This window comes from Electrona antarctica (genome assembly GCF_951216825.1).
Source record: "Electrona antarctica genome assembly, chromosome: 12".
NCBI classification, from domain to species: domain Eukaryota; kingdom Metazoa; phylum Chordata; class Actinopteri; order Myctophiformes; family Myctophidae; genus Electrona; species Electrona antarctica.
In genome coordinates, this window is record NC_136793.1 from 42,037,482 (window position 1) to 42,048,459 (window position 10,978).

The 10,978-nt window shown below is 41.2% G+C and overlaps 2 protein-coding genes across 2 annotated transcripts in view; one reads left to right on the forward strand and one right to left on the reverse strand.

Moving 5' to 3' along the window:
- Positions 1 to 2,090, reverse strand: part of adgrd1 (adhesion G protein-coupled receptor D1) — a 41,962-nt gene extending 39,872 nt beyond the window's left edge. The window contains exons 1-3 of the mRNA XM_079516540.1: positions 1,743 to 2,090; positions 1,596 to 1,635; positions 1,070 to 1,186 (exon numbers count right to left, since the gene is read on the reverse strand). Coding sequence (XP_079372666.1) covers positions 1,070 to 1,186; positions 1,596 to 1,635; positions 1,743 to 1,796 — 211 coding nt within the window. The 5' untranslated portion in view covers positions 1,797 to 2,090. The remainder of the gene's footprint in view (positions 1 to 1,069; positions 1,187 to 1,595; positions 1,636 to 1,742) is intronic.
- A 1,551-nt stretch (positions 2,091 to 3,641) lies between these two features.
- Positions 3,642 to 10,516, forward strand: stx2b (syntaxin 2b). The gene is made up of 10 exons (XM_079516358.1): positions 3,642 to 3,766; positions 3,873 to 3,972; positions 5,026 to 5,100; positions 5,179 to 5,252; positions 6,115 to 6,223; positions 8,671 to 8,744; positions 9,205 to 9,342; positions 9,721 to 9,831; positions 10,123 to 10,248; positions 10,468 to 10,516. The coding sequence occupies exons 1-9, from the start codon at positions 3,746 to 3,748 to the stop codon at positions 10,216 to 10,218; spliced, it is 798 nt and encodes a 265-aa protein (XP_079372484.1). The 5' UTR covers positions 3,642 to 3,745; the 3' UTR covers positions 10,219 to 10,248; positions 10,468 to 10,516.
- The last annotated feature ends 462 nt before the right edge of the window (positions 10,517 to 10,978 follow it).

Here is a 10,978-nt window from a genome sequence, read left to right on the forward strand (position 1 = left end):
AGAAAAGAAAATGTGTATGACACAGTCACATCACCTGTAGCGTGCTGCTTGTGTGGGCACAGAGACAAGACGGGACAGTGGATGACAGTGCAAACATTAATTTCAGTGAGCAGGAGTGATCCTCACCTACAGTTGCAGAAATGTTAGTGTCATTGGTATACACATAGGAAGAGTTATGGGAGGAGGGGAGCACAGTGTGGTTGTGGATTCTGAGAGAGTCTGGACAAACAGAGGACAAAAGGAGAGAAATAGTGATGATTCAACACACAAACTGCATGGACACAAAAACAGAGGAACGGTGAGAGAGCAGTGAGAGACACAGGAGGAACATGGTGCACAGGTATGAGAGAGAGAGTGATGCTGAGCCCCGTGCAAGTTGGCTGTGCTCAAGGAGGTGCAGCCCGTTCACCTGCAGATATGTACTATAGGCTATAGAGTGGATCACAGGAGGATCTTCTCCAAGCATCACTCTGAAGTTTATACCCGATCCCTCCTCAAAGTCACAAAATATAACTCCATAACTATAACTAGTAAATATCAATATAACATTTTCACAATCACAATACATTTTTCTGATTCTGATGGGCCTATATATAGTGCTCGCTCACCCGCAGAAACTCCAAACTGGACCTGGAGGGTCTGCATTGGCTTGTCCAGTCGTGATCTGTTTCTGAGCTCTTTATCCTACTTTTATGAGCCTTTTTTGTCACATTTGAGTAAAGCTCAGCGCAGTATTCCTGCTTTACTACACTGGATTAAGAGATATGTGCGTGTGCTGTAAATAATGCAGCCCTTCAGCCATAGTTACAACCAATTCTTCAGACTTATATTGCAGATGGGATTAGATAATGAAACGATGATCCTACAGTATGTAACACACTATGAACACAGCAGCACCTTTACAAGCAACAACCTCTGTGGCTTTAGAAGAGAAACGTGTGGTTTTTGACAGAAATGCTGTATAGTGTATATACCATGCAGACAGTGAATAGAGAGAATAGACTGATTTGAATAGATCGCCTGCACCCTGGGAAGTGGGCATATAGAAGTAATATATATATGCACATACTTATATTACTTCCGTTAACATGACCTGGTTTGTTTCCAATCTGGTCCCCCAGCTCATGGATCCCTTCCACCGCGTCCAGGGGCCAGTAGTGTGCCGCCGTTGCCAACACCTGCAGGCCTGGATTGGGAGGTTTAAGGGTAATCATCATATATAAGTATCCAAAAAAGGGACTTTCCCCCCTAATCAAGCCCAATCACGCACAGTAAAATCCTCTGTTTTAATTTTTAAAGTGTTCAAATTGATCTAAATGGGTACATGGATCCATTTTTAGAGTTAAAATAACACTGAGACTTTTTTTTACTGTACACATTAACATATGGGATGTTTTTCTGGGATGGACAAATTAACTGCTGTTCTTTATGACTCCTCATGGACTTGAAATCTAACATTAGCTGAGCCATGTATTTCATCCAAGAATGTTTGTGGGGCACATTCTGGCATGTGAATTAGATCACTTAGTCTATAAAATCAAACAATTAGTCAGTAAAGGGTGAGAGTGAGACCATGATTTGTCTTTTGTTATTACCTGGATGTTTTGATGGATGTACCGGCACTTGGCCATGGACCTGTAAAGTAGTAAAATGTACACATATAGGCTAATATAAAACTGCTGTATCAGTAGGAATAAAGTTCAAGTTACATATTAAAATAAATATTGTAGTAATGGTCCTACCTTAATACATGAAACGATGGCTATTAAAAAGTGGATTTGAAATGAAAGTTCCATTGCTGACAAGAAAAACCGAAATCTACCATAAAAGAGTTTACAGGAGAACTTGTTAAATTCCCAAATAGTGATAAATCCAGTCGCGCATTATTCCAAAAATGTGCCAAAAATCCTGATTAGTCCATATCTCAGATATGCAAATGTGTATATATAATAGTAACTCCACTGATACGAGCTATAGTCCAAAATACGCATCCATTTAGAAGTTTGTCAGTTTCGGTATGTTTCCTTACTAGCCTGCTTGTTTCTTGGAGTTTGCTCCGAGTCTGTGTCTTGAATTTACAACGAGCGGAGAAATTCTCCGCGGAGGCGTATTGGTTGTTCGATTGGACGTGGGAATTCAAAACGTGATGTCATTTTTGGATCATCCGAGGAGGGGCGTTCATCGATGCGTGCGTAAAGGGCATTACTTGTGCGTAATTGGAGATTGCGCGGCGCAGATATAACCAGCCAGCCACCACACCACTGCAGTGGATTGAGTGGAATATGACTGAAACTCGGTAAATGAACAGCTAATAATATGACACAAAACTCCCCGACTGGTAAAAACAGGTCAACACACGGAGCAACGGTTCACACTGACATGATCACTGATTTAAAGGTGGTTGCACACTGACGCGTATTTCGGAAAACCGATGGAGAAACGCCGCTAAAAATCCGAAAAACGTGCTCGGTGCGGCTTGGGACCTTTAGATATAGAGATATGCGCCGCTGACCAGTGATACCAATACCGATAGCCAATAGGCCTTGTGGTGCTTGCTTGGTTGTGTGTTAGGCCTACTGTCTGTTACCGGTTGTATGATACAGCGGCCTAGATAGCCTTAGCCTATATATTTCGGATCTCCCTTCACTTGTAATATATTTTGTAGGCCTATTATAGCCTGCTCTAGGCCTACCTGAGAAATAGGCCTAAACTAGCCCAGTCCAGAACCCAGGTGAGACTTGAGAGTGAGGTTCCAAACGGGGCTAGGTACGTGCGACTCAGAGAATGAAGAGAGAGTGAGCTAATTTTACAGAAGGGCATCCCTGCGCGTGCCTGTGAATCGTCCAGTAGGAACTTTGCCATAGGAAATTTGCTCCACGCTTCTCCACTACTACCCTACTCAGTGTGGCGTCAACTTACAAATTAAAGTAAACAGCGCCACTCTGTGGTCAATTCTTTGTATGACCTTTGTATGTAGAGCTGCTTATCACTTATTGATCAGCTCAGCAGCCCTTCTCGTGTAACTGCCAGTGGCCCAGTGGCAGTGGCAGTGCCACAAGTTAGTTTCATGTCGTGTGCTATCGCTCGAAAATAAAAGATAATTAACCAGATCAATTTAATTGGCATTAGATTGAGATTCTGACTTGTTTGTGACTTTGTGTACGCGCGCACAGAGATGGGCTCCTCAGATCGCGCCTGCATGTGCGCGCATGGTGGAGAGGCGTCTCCTAAGAAAGTGTAGCGGTTTGCCGAGCGGTGGTGGTAGGTGCTGTTTGTAGGAAATACCCTAGAAATAGAACTGCTTATTCCGTAGATAAGATAATAGTTTAATCGTCCATGCTGTGTATGGTCAGGTGGAGTTCAGAATGACCCAACGGGTGTAGAATAATAAGGTTAAAGACGCTGTGATGAAGGATCGACTTGGAGAATTAACTGCTGCAGCTGTAAGTACAACTCATCGATTGGATAAGCAATGTGTATGACCACTCTTGGTTTACTTTAGTGATGACCACTGTTGGTAATATGGACGGGGTTATGTGTTGTTGTTATTGTTCAACTTCAAACACAAAACATCTCATACGGATTCCACATTTTACTTGAACAGAACAATACAAATCCGTTCTTACAAGCACAGAACAGTACAAACCCGTTCTTACAAGCACAGAACGGTACAAACCCGTTCTTACAAGCACAGAACGGTACAAACCCGTTCTTACAAGGAGGGGATGATGTCTCAGAATGCTTCATGGAGTGTTTTTTCAGAAAGGTGAGTAGGCCTACTTTATTCCATCATGGTTAGACAATGTTGTGTAGGCCTATTACTTGTGCAATCATTGAAGTGATCGTTTGTTTGTTTCTTGTTTGAACTATAGGTGGACGAAGTCAGGGGGCTCATTGATAAGATCTATTACCAGGTGGAAGAGGTGAGGAAGGTCCATAGCATGATCCTGTCAGCACCCAATCCGGATGACAGTAAGTTTTCTACCGTCAAGAAGTCTGTTCGCACCCAGGCAGCAACATAAATAACAACAACAATAAGGTTATACTCAGTTGTTTTTACTTTTTATTGGGGCCAGTTCCGAATCTCAGCCACAAGAGAGTAGGAATTCACAGTTCTTTATGGCTGTTGGTAAGGGCATTCCACATTTTGGTGGCATAGCGAGAGAATGAAACCCTTAATTCGTGCCAAATCTGGATTGAGCGTGATTTGTGGAGCTCCCTTTTGTGATTCCCTGAATCCCTGTGATTGTGGACTTGATTGACGTTTTTGGTCCTATATCGGAAATGCTCACGCAGAAAGAACAAATAAAGTGTCTCACTTCCTTTATATGCATTGCCTTTACTCTTTCATTGTAAATTAATGAATGGCTGGCTAGCTAGCTGGTATTTAGGAAATAGGAAACAGTGCTACTTCCTCACAGGTTATTCAAGGGGCAGACTCTTTACCAATCCTTCAAGGAACAGTTAAGCATCCAGGGGGACTGACATGCAGTATTTGTATATGCTGGTTGTTGTCCTTCTTGCTTATAATCAAGCTCGTGGAGGCTTGTTGTTTCAGCTGTGAGAGTCAATCACAGGCCTTGTTGGGAGTCACAACTGATCCAGTATGGAGGCCTGAGGAGAGGACCCCATCGGGACCCTGCCAAAGACAAAGTCACTTCAGTTTAATGTGCCACAGCATCATTGATGTGACCACAATACTATGACACACATGTTGTGTTTATCTGGCCTACAACAACACGTTACAGGAAGTGTGAACCAGACACATGTGTTTGGTGACTTTTAAAGCATCTGTGACGTTGCACGGGTCACCATGGAATACAACAGGCCTGCGTTTTGTTTTCTGCATTGGGAAATATTGCCACTGGGCAGTTGCCAAGTTACATAAACGAATACCGTTTCTAATATTTACGTTAAGGAGAGCTACATTGAATTGATGATTGACAATGTCTCTTCAAAGGGAAAACATATTTCAAACATTTCAAACCATTTATTTTGTCTTGTTTTTTCCCCTCTTAAATTTAGGAACAAAGGATGAACTCAATACATTAACTAACAACATCAAAGGCACTGCCAACATTGTGCGAGTTAAGTTAAAATGTAAGTTTAACCATAATAAAATATTGCTGTTTTGTTTTTAATACTGTATATACAATGATGGCTGTGTTCTCCTTAAAGCTATGGAACAAAGCTTGCCCATGGATGACATTGCTAACAGAACCTCAGTTGACTTCCGAATCCAGAAAACGCAGGTCAGGACACCATCCATGATTCTGCATTTTTTTTTTAAATGTTTTTTTTTGTGGCTTTCGCCTTTATTTTATATATTTTATGGAGGGACAGACAGTAGGCTGACATGAAATGGGGAGAGAGATGGGGGGAAGACATGCAGTAAAGGCTGTCGGGATCGGGAGTTGAACCCGCGGCACACTGCCAGACTGGATTACCAGCCAAGGTGCCTGGACCACTGAGCCATGGCCCAGGCCCATGATTCTGCATTTTGTCCAGATTTTAGGTAGCAGCAGACACCAAGAGTGAAACAGGGGATATTGTGTTCTTTTTGCTTTGCAGAAAATACGTTATTTGATATAGGTTTAAAACAATGCAAGTCAAGACATTACACGTACTGCTCATTCTTCATGTTTGTACTTTACAGAGGTGCCATTAAAAGACCTACAGTACAATCTTTCTCTAGGTTCCATAATAGCCGAGTCACCGACATCACAAGTTGATTGATCATGGATTCTTTTTGGTTTTGCTTAGGTTGCAGGAAAGAAAAAAAAAGGGAGCAAAAAACTACTTTTTTACACAATGCCCAGTAGCTGGTAAACGCTGCCACATCCCCATATTTCAGCCAGATGGATAATGATGTTTGGCAATATGCTAAACCCACCAGCCACAGCCAAAGATTTAGCGGCTTGCCAATGTTTAGAAATTCCCAGCCTTGTTGTAGGCCACAGGGGTCTGTATAACTGAAGCTGTTCTATCGTTATTTATTGCAACATTGTGTTGTATTGTGGGTTATTAAATATTAAGATTGTACATTGTGAGAGAGCCTTTGAAGCAGAAACCCCTCCTCTGTTGTCCTAACATTGTGTTCACCCTCCTCTCCAGCACACAGTGCTATCCAGGAAGTTTGTGGAGGTCATGACGCAATACAATGAAACTCAAGTGTCCTTTCGGGAAAGAAGCAAAGGAAGGATCCAGAGGCAGCTGGAGATAAGTGAGTGACAGATGAAATGATGAACAACAGCCAGACAGGCAACATCCTTATTTAAAAAATGTTCTCTTTGATCCATGTCTTTACTTGTGCAAGCAGAGCGCGCAAGTATTGTGGTATATATATAGTGACCACATCATATCATGAACCCTCAATTTGGACAGGAACCAGGAAGGATAACCCTCCTAGAGTTCTCCACTCGGCTCCTCTGGACACTAAGGGCCCTATTATGCATGTCTTAAGTACCAGGTCTTATGACTTAACTTAAGACCTGGAGGCGTGGTCAATGCTGTTTGGCCACTCAGAATAGCCAAATGGCATTGATCACGCCTCCAGGTCTTAAGTTAAGTAATAAGACCTGGTACTTAAGACACGCATAATAGGGCCCAATATCTGTTGATAAATAGTCACTGGCAAGGATTTTTGGCACATTGACTTCTAATGGGAGAATCTTGTTTACTCCAAAGTAAAGTAGATACTTATCACATCCCCACGCTAGTCTCCACTGGCCCTTTTTTAATATATATATTCTCCAATATGCTTTTTAAACTACTTTGATAGCCTCCTTGAATTGTGTTTGGCAGTAGTTTTGACTACCAAATCCTTGAAATGCTTGAGGTAGCAATTATACAGGTGAGCTAAGGACAATAAATGATACAATTTACAAGGATGCGAGCACTACTCAAACTTCTTCCAGTTATATCTTACCAGGTGCGTGGTCTAAAAGTTATTTTATAGGCATAAAGATTACCAGCACTCACAGAAATATCCTTCAGGTACTTTTATTAAATTGACATGGGTAGCAAACAAATAAACGACATGTTTCAGCACGCTTTGAAGAGGCACGTTTTTATTTATTTATTTACAACTTCATAATTCCCAGTGACATTTCCATGAGTGCTGGTAATCCTTCTGACTAGAATAAGTTCTACGACACACATGCATCATGTATGTTACTGTATGTACGTATGGGTAATGACAGTCTGCACTGCAGACGAAAGAACTGACACAAGAGACGCCTAGCTGTGTTTGTGTGTTGTCTTGACAACGAGCAGAGGGCTCCGAGGCCTGTGTAACACTAGTTCACCTACACCTTTGATGCAGGCACCCGATCTGATATACCTGTGTCTGAATGTGTTTGGTCTATCGGTGAACTCATTCATTAACACCACTTTACTAGCGCTACACTTTCTGCTTGATCGCAGGCTGTTATTGATGATATGTAATAACAGGGTTTTGTTTGGGCATGTCTCTCTCTGAGGACATACCATCGTCACCTGCACAGAAACCTGTCTCTCTGGGGAGTTTGTTGTACAACGTGGATGACAGTGTTGGATGACAATGAGGGAGAACGATTTTCTGTTTATAGTTTAACCAGCTGTTTCTGTAGGTGTCATTTTATTCTCGAAACTAAGTCATCTTTCGTCATTATTAGTCACAATTTTCACAAACAAAACCATTACCCATTAAACACATGAATTAACCTAAAGAGACAAGAAAACTAGGCTCTGTGACTGACTCAGCTGACATAAAAGTCTGTACGTGTTACTTTCCAAAGGGTTACAGCCAGGAGTTAAAGACTTGAAAATAATTCCCAAATAGACACTAATTAATACTGCTTGCATTAAATACCATTCAATAAGACATCACAAGATGATCACAGCACCAAATCGGGGACCGCTCAATAGTCCGAAACCTCATTGTTCCGAAGCACCATTGGTCCGATGGCCCGTAATTCCGAGTTCTCTTTGTTCCGAAGGTTCATTGATCCAACGATGTCAATGAGCGCTATCGGTGTATGTTATTTTAATTACAGTCTAAGAACCCATCTGCAAATATTTTTCGGCGCAGTGCAGGGCATTATTTGGAAATACTCTGTACGATATATACGATATACGATATACCTCTGTTTTGCATTTGAACATTGCTTGAGCAATGCATTCAATACATAGGGGAACTATTTGTGCGGCCTTCCAGCACCACGGAGAGCGCTCATTGACATCGTCGGATCAATGATTTAGAAAATTTCAGATTATCGATACTTCGGAATTACGGGCCATCGGACCAACGGTGCTTCAGAACAATGAGGTTTCGGACTAATGGCAAAACCGTGAGGTTCCCAGTTTGATCCCAGGCTCCCCCAGAGTTAGTGTCGAACTGTCCTTGAGCAAGACTCTGATCCCCTAGTTGCTCCCGATGTGCAGGTTGGTGCCTTGCATGGTCTCCACCGTTATCGGTGTATGAATGTGTGTGAATGAGTGAATGTAATGTCTATGTAAAGCGCTTTGGATAAAAGCGCTATATAAATGCACCATTTACCATTATGTTGTCTTTCAAATACAATATGACAAGGAATTGTGTATGATCCACTTCTTGTGGTGCTCTTGTCTCTTTGAATGACAAACTCATTTAGCTTTTGTATTCATCATGGCTATTGATTTTTATTTCAGCTGGAAGAATGACCACCAACGAAGAGCTGGAGGATATGCTGGAAAGTGGCAATCCATCAATATTCGTATCGGATGTAAGGTTCTTAATGCAAGTTAAGAGAATACAAGAGTACATTTTTAACTTGCTTTCTGAAAGGTGCTCATTAGAGTCCAAGTTAGAGTTAGAATTAGTTTGAGAGAACATTTTCAGCCCCCATATGGGCTTTTCGTGTCAATATTGAAAGGTATACATTATAGTTAGCTCCATCTGGTGGGGATGTGTGAAATAACCTCAATGTGAGTATGGGCCACACAGAAAATGATTAGATCATTTAGAGAACTACAGAATCAGCTGCCTGGATTTGTTTTTCTTGAGTCTTGGCCTCACTGTGAGACAGTGTCTGATTCCATGATGTGGACAAGACGTTGGTTTCAAAATGCCATTTCACTTCTTGTACTTATGTATGAGTGGCAAATAAACCTGTTAGATTCTTCTGATTATGATTCTGAAATTCAATAAGTAGTCCACATTGTGTCTTTGTTCTCTCTCTTCAGATAATTTCTGATTCTCAGATCACACGGCAGGCATTGAATGAGATTGAATCCCGGCACCAGGATATCATTCGCTTGGAGTGCAGCATCAGAGAACTCCATGCTATATTCATGGATATGGCAATGCTGGTAGAGACTCAGGTAATGAATAAGAGCGATGTTGATGTAAAAGAGCTTCAATTTCCTTCATAATATTACCTTTAAACATTGTGATTTAACATAAGCATAATTATTAGTTAATCATAGACTATTTAGTATGGCATTACCATAGGTCATTACTTGCTTGGTCTTATGTAATAGTGAAGCATATAGGCTAGCAACTACTGTTTTCTATAGTTATGTCTTGCAATGTCCTCTGTAGCACTGCCTTTTGTGTCCTGTTATCCCTGTACCAATACCATGTCTGTCAACATGTATTTCATTTTATGTTGCTCATTTATCTCTTCTCCAAAGAGAGTAACGTCCCAATAACTATTGACACAGTCTTAACAATTTTACTAACCTTTACCCGCCCTACAGGGGGATATGGTCAATAACATTGAAAATAACGTCTCCAATGCAGCTGAATATATTGGGCGTGCAAAAGAAGAGACGAAAAAAGCAGTGAGATACCAGAAGAAATCCCGCAGGGTATGTGCTCTTTCCTAACCAACGGTCACACACTTGCCTTTTCTGGTCCTTATACCCTGCATTGTATGACAAAGAATTTATCTTTTGCCAAATGAAATAGTCTACTTAAGTTACAATAGCTAATTAATTATCATTATTTTGTAGATTTGTGTCATAGACCTTTGTTAAAGTGTCAGCAGTCTTTATAGTTGGTTTCTGTTTCTACATTCACATTGTTGGATGGATCTGTAGGACAGTCCTATTTTTAGGCTAAGGTGTGTAATTAATGACTGCCTTTTATTTACTTGGCAGATGTACATTATCATTGCCTTTGCTCTGTTGATCCTGCTTGCTGTCATTGCACTAATTGTTGGCCTGTCTGTTGGACTAACAAAACCCCCTGTATGAGTACCGCTCTGACCTACTGCCTGAGTTACGGTAATGACAAGCTGACATTCACATTACCTCTTTTCTTGGGTACAACATTAATTTATCGATTCATTCATTCAACACTGCACTAATCCACTTACGGTATATTTTCAAAGATTCTCCTATGGTAAATATGCCAGTTGCGAGTGTACCCAGCAAGGCCTACTGTACATAAAGATTGTAACAGACACAATGTTGACTTATCTCCCCATGTTCACCCTCCAACAGAAAATGATTTACCTTGCCATGTGTGGGGCAGCAAGTCTCCTCCTTGTGCTCATCATATTAGTAGGAATCTTTGTGTGATGGATTCAATCAGTTCCAGACCTGAGTGAGAACTGTCTGCTGTACCTTTTTTGTTAAGCACACATCCAGCAACAATCTTCTACCGGGATCTCTTTTGACTACTGCAGAGAGTAAGTATGATGTGAATAACCTGATCTACCTTTATACCAGTGATATCAGACCTCAGAATGCAGTGTTTTTCTATACTACTTGTCTTAAAGAGATGTTACCTGTTCCTAAAACAGGCCAGTTGGAGAATGTTCTGGAGAGTGTATTTGCCAACAGTTAAGTGGGATGCACCAATATTGTTGGACAATGCATAACATAAGGAAATCTTATCGTCTGCTCATCCCTAATCTTATAATATACACACGCACAGTCGCACACACATGTCACAGACATTTCATATTGGCTTTGTTTTACAAAGGAGAAGGAAGTGCAACAAACAGTACAA